This window comes from Anabrus simplex, chromosome 6, assembly GCF_040414725.1.
Source record: "Anabrus simplex isolate iqAnaSimp1 chromosome 6, ASM4041472v1, whole genome shotgun sequence".
In the NCBI taxonomy this organism is placed as follows: domain Eukaryota; kingdom Metazoa; phylum Arthropoda; class Insecta; order Orthoptera; family Tettigoniidae; genus Anabrus; species Anabrus simplex.
In genome coordinates this window covers 258,456,331-258,471,564 of record NC_090270.1, presented here as the reverse complement: position 1 = coordinate 258,471,564, position 15,234 = coordinate 258,456,331, and the positions used below count along the sequence as shown (strand labels likewise).

General features: G+C 38.6%; 1 protein-coding gene across 2 annotated transcripts in view; it reads left to right on the top strand.

Annotated features, from left to right (window-relative positions):
• Positions 1–15,234, top strand: part of LOC136875964 (uncharacterized) — a 672,636-nt gene that overhangs the window by 276,979 nt on the left and 380,423 nt on the right. For both annotated transcript variants that reach the window (XM_068228419.1, XM_068228420.1), the window contains 2 exons: positions 813–924; positions 1,019–1,056. In XM_068228419.1, coding sequence (XP_068084520.1) covers positions 813–924; positions 1,019–1,056 — 150 coding nt within the window. The remainder of the gene's footprint in view (positions 1–812; positions 925–1,018; positions 1,057–15,234) is intronic.

Genomic DNA, 15,234 nt, shown 5'->3' with positions numbered 1-15,234 from the left:
ACACGAAGTTAAGAGTCCAATAAGAATATGTTCGACACTTGTATCACGTTTTTTCTATCACCGGTCCTTAGCCGGACAGAGTAACGAACTGTACTACCTCAGCTCGCCTGCACTGTGTGGCGGCTAGTACACGACGAAGTCACACACCGTCTACTCCAGGGCTGGCAACCTCCTTATATTGCTCAAGGTCGGACGGCCAGACTGGAAATATGAGCTTCTTTAAAAAATTATGACTCAGCCATCCTTCTGCCAATTTTCATGAAATTTGGGGCAATAGTATGTGTTGTCCAGGCCTACAAGGTGACGTTCTTCAAATCATGATCTGACATTCCGTTCATGATATAATGACATTGAACTGAATGGAAGATTCGATTGTGACGTCACTTGGCCTTGGCTGGTACTCTGCAGCAAGCGATCACTTGCATGCTGTCACCTATGATGCCTGCACGCTCGGCGCTTGTTTTAAATCCACACAGTCGGGTGTTAGTGCGTTCTCCTCAAGAAATACAGGAATGGCGAATGCTGGCAGGGCATTCCCGTTTCAGTATACTGCACAAACGTTTTGCAATTTCCACAAATATAATTTTTCACTTATGCATTTTTATGACTTTTTTTGTTTATCTAGGTTAAACCCTGGTTTAGGTTAATTCCATAGGGTGATAGTAGCTGGATATCTTGTTAATCATTCAGCTTTTCATAGTGAGTTTACAGGTCGAAGAACCATGACAACATGAACTTCCACTACTCCATGGTACTTTTTAATGTTTACTTCCATACTTCTGTATGCTAATAGTTTTTTCTTCTTTTTATAGTTCCGTACACCAAAGGATGCAACAGAAGCTCTTACCTTTGACAGTGTCAATTTTAAGGGCTTAAACTTGGCTATTGAACGAGTGAGTGATGAGCCTATGAAAGGCGTAATCGGTAACTATGGCCTCATTTCTTATATGCCTGTACCTCATACTACATAGTAGAAACAAAAATCATGTTACATATTTGTGATATGTTTGTTTACCAGGTGCTGGTGATGGTACCGGAGTGTCTGATGATGATGAGGTAAGTCTGCGTGTATGTAACACAATTCATCTAAAGTCATTTTCACACTGTGAAGGCTTGTGCATAACCTACGTGCATTACTTGTCTTTCCTATCACTGGGAATGTACCAGCCAACTGTCCTGATTTTTCACGTAGCTTCCTAACCTTTTGATCATTTACAATAAAACCTCTAAGACTTTTCTCACAGGACAAGGGAAAAGAACCTTTTAAACGAGAAAATGCGCCATTCAGTATCTAATTAAAAACTAACCAACTGGCGTATGGAATCACTTAACACTTTGTTTTGACATGCATGCATTGAAAATAATATATAAATTTGACCATATTAATGGTCTATATTGGTCTGCATGACTACTTACGGTGATAAACTTACTTCACTGAATAAGCAGGAGATAAAGAATCCACCTTGTCAAAACTAATTAAAAATTTAATATATGTTAATTACTCGTATGTGCTTCAAAAACATATCACTCTCTTCTTCAGCATAAGTATTTGACAATTTCAACGACTTGTTTAAAATAAGTAGATGTTCAGTTATTACAGTAGAACTCCGTTTAATTGTACTTTGCTTAACTGAAACACGGGTTAACCGAAATACTCTGGCAATTTCATTCCAAAAAAATTATTATATCACTCCAGAGGCCTCTATCAAACGCTCCGGTTTTCTTCTTCAAACAGATTTACCTAACCTAACCATATATGTATCATGAAAACATATTTCAAGCGCACATAGAGAAGATGACCTGCTCGCTACAAATTTACATGGGAGCAGCCTTTCCGAAATTTAACTAGATGCGGGAAAATATAAACTATCCTCTGAATCAGTGATGTACTCTGCCATATCTTGATGTATCACATTCTTACTTAATTTCAGAGTATAACTTTAAAATTAAGCGAACGATTCCTTCAGCTTTTATTTCTAACAAGTTAACAACTTCTGTTGGCCATGTTATTTAGGCTTTATTACAAAAACATGTTATCCTCTTTCATTTTAAATCTTCTTTTTAGAGAACAGCAGTCGACAGGTATTACTAATAGACTCGGATATCGCCGTTGAATATCGACGAGAGAGCTCGCAAGTGTACATGGCGAGAAAATGAGTACCGAAGATGACCAATCACATTTTGTAGCAAATGTTTGTTTTCTTATTCAGACAGCCCCCTAACCTAACTTAACTGTAAGATATGCATCATGGACACATATTTGAAGCACCAGTAGAGAAATAATAACCTTCTCTCTATACATTTACATGATAATAGCCTTTCTGAAATTTAACCAGATGCAAGAAAATATAAAACTAACCTCTGAAACCAATGATGCACTCTGCCATATCTTCAGGTGTGTCCCATTGTTAATTACAGCATTTAGCATTAAAATTAAACAATCGTTCGCTTCGGCCTTTATTTTTAACGAGTTAACAACTGCTATCGGACAGGTTATTTGTGCATTTATTACGAAAACATGTTCTCCTCTTTCATTTCTATTTTTCTTTATGGAACAGCAGTCACTGGGTATTACTAATTGACCCGACATCTCCTTTGAATGTCGACAAGAGAGCTTGCTAGTGCACATTGCGAGGAAATGATACGGAAGTTGATCGATCGCATGCAATATAATTACTGGGTGCATAAATATTGGTAATAGTAAAAATCGCACATGCTTAATCGCTCATAATAATGGATGCGTCAATGATAGGGCTCTCACTGTAACCGAAGGATAACATAGTTGAATATAGGAATTTTGAAAGGACAGACAAAAGCTGTCATTATAACAAGGTTGTTGTTATTTTCCGTACTCGCTATGGTGGACTTTCACTGTATAGCTGTTACATAATGTCTATTTTTTCATCTTCAGAGATCTTATACTAATAAAATGGTCCACTCAGATAACAATAAACACTTGTTCTTCTGAGGCTGTGAATACAAATCAGCTGTGGTAACCAATGTAATAGGGTTGCGTGCATGTGGGTGGTTGGGTGTGATATCCATAACGAGAATGAAAAGGAGTAGTGACAGTGCAAAACCTTGGTGGACACCAACTCTTACTGGGAAGTCATTAGAGATGTCAACTGAGCATCTGACACTGCTGGTGGTATTCCAGTAAAGAATGTGTATCCAGTTGATGAGAAGTTTATGAACTCCATGGTCACGTAGGATATAGAGAATGAGCTGATGTGGGACGTGGTTGGAAGTCTTGTCGATATCAAGGAAGGCTATATGTAATGCTTTCTCTTTTCCCTGTGTCTCTCTAACAGTATGCATGCACAATATACAACGAAAAAATAAAATCCACCCTTTTAATATTATATAGTACGTGAACATTTCTACATTTCTGTTAAATCATCACGTTTATTAACTTTTGGTACTGGTTTTGACAAAACTGTATGTCATCATCAGCCTGGATCCTTTGACAAATCCACACTGATTGATACATAATTTTTGCGATGCTGTGAAGGTGATGGTTTAAGATTCGCTCGAGATGTACTCTTTTATAATGGTTACAATTTCTTGATTTTATTTCCAGCTTATTCAATACATAAAAATGTTTGTCTCTAAAAGGACATTTTCTCAATACAAACATTAAATGGGACATGTTTTGCTCGTTGTGTCGAGAATCTTCAGTCATTTTGTACAATTATCTCAAGGTTGAGTCATTATATTAAATCTTATTTTACAATTATTTGTTCATTAAAATATTATTATACAATAAAATATAATTACTACACAAAAAGTAAACACGAAGAAGTAACAATTAAAATGGGTCTATAATAGACTAGACGTTATTCACAGGAAGTTGAAGTCCAAGTCATAGTAATGTCAAGGGTTATGAATTTCATGTTGTTGGTCTGTATTGAACTGAGATAACATATAAATTATAAACAGGAGAGGTTTCCACCTATTTAATACATAGTGTGTATTTACAATGTTATTTACATTACATGGGACTGTTTCAACCCTACACGGGGTCATCATCAGCCATATTTAAACATACACAATATATGACAAAGTCCTAAAACATGTTTCTAATCAATAAGAACCTTATGAATATATAATTTACAATATGATGTGTGGTTTAATTAGGCAAGGTGCTATGGCGCTCAAAGTGTTGCAAATGAAAGTGAAATATTGCGAGTGACATAGGTGAGCAATGTATAATACAAGTACAGTAAACAAGCGGAAAAAGTCTGGGTGTAAAAGTACAAATGAGATGTTCTGTGTTGTAGGTCAGTCTAATTTTAGACACATAGTGTATCAGTAGGTCCTGGTTATACAAAACGGTTGTGGACCGAGTGCTATGGTACTAAGAATGAACACAATATAACATCACACATATAATAAAAGTATACAAGTATGTACAATGTTTGAGTAGCAAATGTGTAGATGTTACTCTAGAAGAATCTGTGAAGAGTTGTTTTATATACTGTATCAGCTTAAGCAGAAAATTGATACGTGGTGTATTAAGTAATCAAGCTATGTTGATAGGGCTGCATGACTGATTGTTGGCATGGTGCAGACTGAATATGAAGTTTTAAAATTCTTCTTGAGAAGAAAGTAGACACTGTGCATGGTGATATTAATGGGTGGAACTCTCAGTTCATAGCGGAAACCAAATTGGACCTCGCACGGCGGTGTATGCCGCTTAGCTGGTAGTGTGCGATGGCTGATGACCCCATGTAGGGTTTGAAACAGTCTCATGCAATGTAAATAACATTGTAAATAGGTGGAAACCTCTCCTGTATATAATTTATATGACATAGTAATGTGCCAATTAAATTGTAAGATTTGGCTAAAAATTCCCATTTTTTCTTCTAACACTGCTAGTGTTAAGTTATTTATTAAAGTATAAATGTTCATATGAAGATTAATTAATTAAAAGGTTTAAACTTGCAATATATTCTCGTTAGATGCGAATTACACCATTATAAAAAAATGGAACATTGGAGGTTTGTACTCTGTTGTATGCGTCGTACTGCTGCTGGCCTTAAAGCGGCAAAGGGAGGCACCCGTCAAAAACCAGCATCCAAGATTGTAAAAGGAAAAATATTTTCCAGTGACTATAGATTATTTATGTTACATACATCTACCTCGATTCCTGATAGCTTCCAGAGTTAATGAAAAGAGTTTTCTAGACGAAAGTCCTTTTTTGATCACCATTGCAGTCGAAGAAATGTTGCTGGTGTCGACGAGATGAAAAAGCTGCTTGATGTATTCATACTTAATGGCAGAACAATCCAGACGGATACTTCATCTTTCCCCATTGTTTCTTCGTGCTCCTTTTCATCTACCAGTTCACTGTATTTAATATTTAGCAATTTTGAGAGAAGTATTCCTCCCATCTTTTTAGTATGTCATCTCTTTGCATCAATATCTGCCCTGTTTCAGTTTTTACAAATTTTGTATCTTCCATGTTTCTTAAACTATTCTTCACCAAACCAAACAAAACCTTTCTATTTCTGTGAAACTTTCCCAACTCTTCCATTTCTCTTCTTGTACTATTTTCTTACATACCTTTTTGGCTTCTTTATATTTCTGCCAATTTTCTGTACTATTGTTGCCTACTCACTTCCTCCAAGCCATTTGTTTCTCTTTAGCCGGGCTGAGTGGCTCAGACGGTTAAGGCGCTGGCCTTCTAACCCCAACCTGGCAGGTTCAATCCTGGCTCAGTCCTGTGGTATTTGAAGATGCTCAAATACGACAGCCCCATGTCGGTAGATTTACTGGCACGTAAAAGAACTCCTGCGGGACTAATTCCGGCACCTCGGCATCTCCAAAGACCTTAAAAAGTATTTAGTGGGACGTAAAGCAAATAACATTATTAATATTATTATTGTTTCTCTTTAACTGCATCCTTTATCCTGCTGTTCCACCAAGGAGTTTCCTTATCCTTTTTTCTCCCTGATAGTCTTCCACAGCTGTTTACTGCACACTTTACAAGACCATTTCTGAAACATGTCCATTCCTCTTCCACGCTGTCGACGTCATCTTTGGGAATTTCTTTCTTCAGATCCTCTTGAAACTTTTTCCCTTATTTTTCTTTTTTAACTTCCATCCCTTTATTTTTTTCTTTCCCTTTTTTTCTATTAACTTCGTGTCCGGCTCCAAGGCTAAATGGTTAGTGTGCTGGCTTTTGGTCACAGGGGTCCCGGGTTCGATGATTCCCTGTAGGGTCAGGATTTTTAACCATAATTGGTTCATTTCTCTCTCACGGGGGCTGGGTGTATGTGTCGTCTTCATCATCATTTCATCCTCATCACAACACGCAGGTCACCTACGGGCGTCAGATCAAAAGACCTACACCTGGCGAGCCGAACATGTCCTTGGACACTCCCAGCACTAAAAGCTATACGCCATTTCATTTCATTAATTTTGTTATTTTACCAAGTCTTAATTTATGGTCTTCTTCAAAATCTGCTCTTGGCATTGCTGTCACATCTTCCAGTTGTCTACGCTTCTCTTTCTCCAGCTGAATAAGATCAGTCATTTTCTTTTTCTTTCTCTCTCCCCAACATATCTAGTTATTTTTTACAAGTTCTCTTTTAAGACCACATATTGCCAACAATTAATCCATTCCATCTACAAAAATCTATTACCAAATCTCCTTCATCTTGGTTTCCATAACTAGAGGGGCCAATTATCTGTTCTTTTGTCTGTCTGTCCCAACATGTGCATTCATGACTCCCATTTTTATAACCTCTTGGTCTTCAGTACAACTTTCCAGTTCTTCTAGAAACTGTTCTAAACATTCATCTGCGTTCCCCAATTGGGGTGCATGAAAACCTATATAAAATCCTTGATTCCACTCTCAAGTCCAAGTCTAACTTCAATTATCCTGTCACTAATCTGGTAAATTTTGTCCACATATTGCTCTAGTCTTCTGTCAATATAACACCAAAACCATTTGTTGCCATGTTTCCTCCACTCAAATATATTCTATACCCTTCTTCAGTGCTTTTTGACCTTTCCCCTTCCATTTTGTCTCACTCATTCCCATCATTGCTATGTTTTTCTTCTCCATATACTCTATCAGTTCTTCTACCTTGCCATTCAAAGTCATGACATTGATGTAACCGATTCTTGTGATGTCTGGTAGCTCACTTCTTACAGTTCCCCCAAAACACCGGGAACTGCGCGTCACTTCAGGGGGACGCCCTAGCATTTTCCGAGGCCTCGATTCACTCGCATTCATTTTATGGGCTGTTTGTACGATGGGTTCGCCACTCCCAAAGGCATTTTGTTACCTTCTGCCAGGTTCAAATTAGGCCGCCCCTAACATGGAGTCAGACACCTTTTGTAGCGCTGCTCTGGAGTTCAGACGCTGAAGGTTTGTCCCTTCCGCCATCTCCACCGTACCAAGGTCCATCTTCTCCACCGTACATGCCGTTGAGGTCTTCCCCCATAACCCAGGGCAAGGCCCCTCCATATTTATGACCCCCTTGAGAGAGGGTGTACCAGTATTTTAAATCCCGCTTGAATTGGGCTACTTGTTGGTCCGCGGGTTGTATTGGATATTTCAACCAGCCCTATCCGCCACCTGGGGACGTGCTCTGCAGGGGTCAGGTTCTCCTGGTTACTTATTGGAAGTTAACCCCACCCACAAAAGCTGAGGTTATTTGCATCTCGCATTAACTGTTCAGAAATTTCATACCCATCTACTATATAGGTGGGCCGGCACAAGGTTGCACTTAACAGTTGTAAGTCATGTTGGCACCACTGCAAAGATGAAATGAACGTCACCCGTCAATCAGAATCACCAATCTACTACTTTTTATGTCAAATACAGTTACGCATTTTATTCATGTTAATTTGTATTTAATTCCATATAGTGCTTATAATCCTTTATTTGCTTACACAAATATGAGCATTTTAAAAAATGTTACAAGGTTTTAGTGAACCACAAAATAAATACAAACTATTTTCAATTGATTGTTGTTGGCAATATGGGTAGTATATTGGTGCCATCTATAACTTGCTTGATTACCGTATTGAAGTGTTGCCATTTTGTCTGTCGCCGCTAGCATGTGGTCAGGTGTTTTTGCACGTTTATGAAAGTTTTGCTTTCATTGTGAGATAATTGTGAAATTTTATTTTAACGAATGCCGTGCGATATCTCGGAAACAGCAACATAGTCATGAAGTGTGAAGTGATAATTCTTTGCGCCGCGGAGTGTCCCTTAATGGTCAGACATTAGAATTAGTGCGGAGAACTCGCGAGTTTTACGAGAGTGATAGGAACTTCGTACGCTTGTGTAGTAGTCTCTCTGTTCCTGCAGATCATATTGTGGAATTCATATGTCAAACATTAGGGCTTTCAAAGTGAACTGTTATTCAGAGAGGTGTTCGCCTCCAAGAACAGAAGTAAAAAGGGACTGGGGTACATAGCAGTAGCGGAAACGGGGCTGATAGTAGGGACTTGTATCACAGCACTCCGGGAAAGGAACAAATTAAGCTATCCCCTGTAACAAGAATTAATTCTTTCCAGGCTGATGCAATACGAAGACACGAGTAAGATTATTACAGCTCAAAGTCTTCTGTCATTGTTATGGACAATGCATTTTACCACTCCGTAATAATGGGCAAAACCCCTACTTCGAGTGCCCATAAAGAACTGTTAGTGGAATGGCTGCAGTAAAGAAATATCCCAGCGCATATGTGTACGACTAAATTAGTCGATGAGGTAGCTAAGGAACAAGGGCATGAGGTTATTAGGTTGCTGCCATACCACTGACACTTAAACCTCATTGAGTTGGTACGGTATGGGGTGAAGTAAAACATTACATACGCACTAATAACAAGTCCTTCACAGTTACTGAAATTAAAGGACTGTTCCGGGAGAGTATTGCTCGAATGGATGCGATTTTGTGGATGAAGAATGTTAGCCATATGACAACATTCATTAACATGGCAATGGCAATACACGGCATCATCAGTGACTGTCAGGAGTTGATGATCTGCCTAGATGACGATGACAATGACAACGAAGGCGATGGTAGTGAATGCCTGTTCCTTTGTGAATCAGGTATGAAAATAAGGTTTCTGAATTTTCGTAAATTTTTAGATTTTACTTGAAACCTTTTGTGTTAGCACCGGAGTATATCATTCTCTCATTTATTGGTGTATTTAAAGTGAGATTCTTGTCGGCCGGTTTCTTCCGTATTTTCTAACATCGTGATAACACGAACTTCGTAGTATATTTATCTCATATCATGTTGTGTGATGAATAATCGGTGAGTTGAAAGTTCGATTTTTGTCAGCGGATTTCAGTTGTGTTGTGTATCATCGCGATGACATTAAAAACATATCCCCCATGTTTTTAAAAACTCATGTGTCGTGCAATCAGCTGTTGTTAAGGTGGCAACATCTCTTCGTGCGCCACTGCAGTGTGACCAACATTGTACGCAGCTGTCATGTGCGACCTTACGTCGGCCCACCTATAAATCCTCGATCAAGCATTTTCCAAGAAACAGTATCTCGCGAAAGAATGGGAATGAAATACCTATGGATCTTGGCATTAACGTCCCATCATTGTGGTAATTAGAGCAAGTACTGTGCTGAGAAATCGATCGGTGGTGAACTTGCTTAGGGATTATCGTAGCATATAATTTGGCTGGTATTATTTAAGGAAATCTCGAAAATCATAAAACAATGTGGGCACAACAATTGGAAGGAGACAGAGAGCATTCCAACAGCTCTATTTGAAGATGGAACGAGTTTTGTCAAATGTTCGCACTTGCAAAACATCTACATTACATCCTTTGTTAGGTGTTTATTTTTGACTTCTTTAGATTGTATTGCTGAACAGGTTTTCAGCATTTCTCTCAGGGCATAATTTAATCTCTCTTTCAGACAGGAATCAAAATTGCTCCTCCTTAACAGGATTCTAGTATTGTAATATGATAGGAAACAATGATTATATTCTCTCGAGACCAAAACAGACGTTTCACCTTGTGTATATAAAGCCATGGGTGGTCCTAAATTGCGTATTACGAGGACCTATTACAAGACGGATTTTTACGTTTGCATTTTTTGTTAAAATGCCCTTCTAAAAACCATAGTTGTTTTATATGCACAGCACAACATTTAAAAGTTTGTATCTTTTCCCGCTCATACTGGCTTGTGCAGCAAGTGTCTCAATGTGCTTTCTGGTATGTTCAAGGTCTTCTTGAATAAACCAAAATTTCTGGAGGTGTGTGTGGTGGTTTTTTTGTTTTTAAGTGATGGGCAGAATAATTGAATACCTCGTTATTGTATGACTCTACCTATTCTGGTACTACGTGTTTTGTTTGTAGAAATCAATCCTCCTTTTGAGTTTCTGTTCCCAAAGCTGTGAGGTCTGATGATGTTTTCAAAACCTTCTCTCTCTTTACCAACTTAGCATTCAGGTCAATTATGGTGTTCTCTTAATATAACGTACACCCATTTCTCAGGGGTTTCTTTCCACAGCTTTTCCACTTTGTCTCGCTTGACCTCAATATCCAAAGCTTGCGCCTCTCCATTATGTCTAAGAGTTCTTCACATTTGTTAGTGAGAGTGAGGATATTGAGGGTTTCAATTCTCAGCTGTTTCTTGGGTAATGTCTGTCTTGTCTTGCATCTCTGATGAACTTCAGGTTGTTAGCCATCATTTGTTTGGGAACTGCGTGAAGAGTTGTCAAGTCCAGTAATTTTAACACTTTTAGCATCCTAGGCTTGTTTTAGTCTTCAAAGCAACATTAATTTACCTTGGTGCAGTTGGCTTGCTAAGCCTAACACTGCAGAGGGTTTTCTGTTGGAGTAATCTCCCTTAGCCTATGGCAATTCCCTGCCACATCTATAAGGCGACAGCACTTTGATGAATTTGTGGCATTTCCTACACAAAGGCTTCCCCAGGCCTCCTAAGGAAGAACTCCTCTGCCCTTAGCTGTTGGTTGTCCCTTAGTTTGTCAGATTTGGTACTGGCCATCTGATCCTTGGCCAGGCAGTCGCTGGTCCTACTGTTTACTGTCATATATGTTATCAGGATTGCTCCTGACCTGACAGTATTTAATGATATATTTATTATAGCTTATTATAGTTTACTATTTAATTAAAACCAGAGTAACATGTTTCAATCTTGAAAGATCATCGAATCCTTTCAAATCGCACTTAACTTCTTAGTATTATTATGCCTTGAAGATTTTTTATTTTTAAAACTTAATGAATATTATGAGCAAGTGTAAGAACATTTGTTGAAATTCTGCATACAGCTTCCTAATGATTGAGGAGTGTTTTTGGGAAACTGTCCAAGTGCTAGATGTTTTTTTTTCTTCAGGAAATAAAAAACATCTCAAATGTTACATAATGTTTATTTGCCTTTAATAATAATGGTTTTATTTTATCATTCATGTAAATATAACTATTACTGAAAGGGAAAACTTTCAAAATATCAAGTACTGAAAAGGAAAACTCAAAAGGGAAACTTTCCAGTGTTGTGAAATATCATTCAGATTGTTTGCTTAATTCAATTAGCTCGACAAATATTTCTGTAAAAAGATGTGGTATTTCTGATCCATGAAAGGAAGCATTGATGAAAGATCTTTCTTTTTTCCACCTGTCATTTGAGGTGATGGATTTAACCAAGGAAGTTTCTCCAAAAGTGTCACTTTTGCATTGCATACCCTTTCTTTTTTGCTATTTGCTTTACGTCTCACCGACACAGATAGATCTGATGGCGATGATGGGACCGGAAAGGCCTAGGAGTGGGAAGGAAGTGGTCGTGGCTTTAAGGTACAGCCTCAGCATTTGCCTGGTGTAAAAATGGAAAACCACGGAAAACCATCTTAAGGGTTGCCAATAGTGGGGTTAGAACCCACACTGCCAACTCGCCCGGTGTATAATTTTTCTTGAAGATCGAATAAACATTCCATTCCTCAGTTTTACTGAAGGTTTTCTTGGCCTGAATTTTGTTCAAATTACTCAATGTAATTGAAGAGAGTTGAGTCACCTGGAGTTTGGATGTAGTGATCTACAAATCTGCTAGTGCACCCATATCAAAAAAGTCTTTTCTTTGCATGTTAGTGGCTATGAAGAGGGTTTTCCATCTGGTTGACCTGATCATTTCCTGAACTTATTCAGGAACCATAGGTTTTCACTTTCTTTTCCATTTTTCGATTATACCGAAATCACCATTACAAGGCATGTATCTGTGGCCTGTAACTGGGGTCTTAATATCTATAGTATTGGAATATCCTTTAACAATGAGGTAGATAGCAGTCATCAGTACCATTCTATTTTTATTTTGGGCTATGCAGTTATCACACCACACTTGCAGCTGTGAATCTTGATTACAAAACTTTCAAGAAACAGGAAGCAATGTCATTGCCACTGCGCCCAGCGACACCCTTATGCCACATATACATAAAACTTTTACCATTGTCGCCCACATGTATACATAAGTCATAATTTGACAGTTGCCTGGAATAAAACATATTGCTGTGTGTGACGTTGGGGCAGAATATAATCTGTTGTAGATCCATGGGTATAGAATATACATCACTTGAAGGAAGCTGTGACTCATTTATAGACTTGTTTAACAAACCAAGAGCCTGTTGGGCTTTCTTTTGGTGCAGACTTAGTTGTGTTCTGAAGCTCAACTGATCAGTGGTATTTTCACTTGCCTTTATTTTCCACTGGAGCTGGTCACAAACTCTGCACGAGTCTGTTTTAGGCAATCCAAAATGTAGTTTTGGAAAACATTTTTGAAAAACACACTGATAAAATCTATATTCTACTTCAGTTTGGATACCTTGAAAGCAGTATGTAGAAAATTTATGCCACTACTTAGATATTGCCTACTTGTCTTACTTTGTCCATAGTGACTCTCTTGGAACGGAAATGATTATAAATATTCTTTACAATATTTCAATCTTCATGTGTATTTTGTGCGTATGTGATGAAGGATGTTCTCCCCGACCATCTGAATATGCGACAAGACCTTCCTTTTTGCGCTCATTCCGTGTCTGAAGACTGGTTCGTGAGCAGAAAATGTCTTTAAAACTTTTGGCACATACCTGCACAAGTCCACTGCCTGTGGCAACATTGTAATGCATTATTGATTGTCGCGTACTTTTAGGTGGATCGTCATACTTTCCATGTCTCCTGGAATGCTCCGGGACTGATTTCTATACATTTTGTCAAATATGTACCTTGTTGTTCATCTGAGAGTTTGTACAATTCTAGAATGACATCTGTTTCCATTCCTTTGAGAGCTCCATACATTTGTACTTGCATTTGCACCTTACTGGGGTTAAAATAATATAAATGTACAGTAATATAATATGTCGCCATTGTCCGGTCCCAAGTCCGGAATGAGAAAGGAGGAGGGTTTGCTGGTCTGGCACCCAGCTGTAAAATTGCCAACGCCGAGTGTTGGGCGGCGGGAAATAACCTGACTCCCTAAGGGGGCCAACGGCTTCGGGCGAATGAGCCCCTTTGGGTGGGGTGATGGTCCCCACAGTGGAGGAAATGCCACTGGAATCCATTATGCAGCGTCTGTTCTCCAGGTTAGGAGCAGCTGCACAAGGCGTCTGTACTCCAGAGGAGCGGCCTCATTATCACCTCACTGGATCACATCCAGAGTTGTAATTCGGGACCTTGTCCCATACAGGTGACACCTTGACAGTCAACCATGGAAGGTCTTTTAAGGAATACTCCACCGGCTGAACCAAGAGTTCAGAGAAGGCAGCATTCGGATACGGTGGGCTGCCACCTGAAAGATACCGTGAAGTCGGAGGCACGGAAATACCCCAGTACTACATACACGAATGAGACAAAATCAAGAATCAAACCAAAGCAGATAACATACTTCTCTACACACAACATAAACTCACTCATGCAAACTGGTAAACTAAAAGTGATCACCGACATAATGGACCAACACAAAATTCTTATCATGGGATTACAGGAAATTAGAAACACTGACCAGGATGCCTTGGAATCTCAAGGGTACAGACTTTATAAAGGTATACCCGGGAAGAGAGTGATGAAGAATGTCCCACAATTTGGAACAGGATTTTTGGTCAGCCTTAAAATAATAAACTCAGTTCAAGAATTCAGATCACAGTCTCCACGACTCTCAACGCTCACCTTAAAGGCATCTAATAAAATCTATACTATAATAAATGCCCATGCTCCCACTAATGATAAAAACAACTCCTCAAAAGACCAGGAGGAAACAGGAGAATTTTGGGACCTATTGGACCAGACCATAGATAACATCCCCAAGCACCATATAAAATTATTAATAGGCGACTTCAACGCTCAACTAGGCAGAGAAAGAAAATACCGTGACATCATCGGAAAATGGCCAGCACACAAGAAAACAAATAAAAATGGAGAGAGACTAGTTGACCTGTGTAGAAACCATAATTTAATCTCAAAATCTACTTGTTTTAAGAGGAAGCCTCAAAAACTCAAAACATGGAAACACCCTGACTACACTAAAGGAGAATGGCAACTGGACCACGTCTGCATGGACAAATACCACCACAAAGAGATCTATAACGTCAAAGTCCTCCGAGGAATAGACACAGGTTCAGATCACTATGTAGTTAAAATTAAAATTAAACTCACTCCCCAGAGGAGACAACAAAAGCAAGCCCTTAAAACTAAAAGAAAAATAGATCCTACCCAGCTAATCAACAACAAAAATTACCAGAAAGCAACTGAAAAAATAAAAATCACAGACAAACTTGAAGACTTAGTACACAACCTTAAACAAATTGCAGAAGACCTAGCTCCAATTAAACCACGTAAAAAACACCAATGGTGGAACAGTGAATGTGATGAAACAGTGGAGAAAAGACATCAGGCATGGCTATTACATCAGTCCCAAAAGACAGAAATATCCTATCAAAAGCTAGTAAAACAGAGAAAAGAAACTACCCAAGTCTTAAGAAGAATAAAAAGACAACATCATAAGGACACCCTGCAGTTAATTGAAGAACAGTTCAGTAAAACTAAATCAAGGGACTACTACAAAACCTTCAGAAAGCAGCTCCAAAAATATGAACCCCCGACCCTACTGATGAAGGATGAAGATGGTAAGCTGGCCCATAACAATAAAGACAATGCAGAAATTCTGGCTAAACATTTCAACAAGCTTTTAAATTGTGAGGAACCTACAGAACTCCTTCATTTGGACACCAACACCCCAATAAAAACAT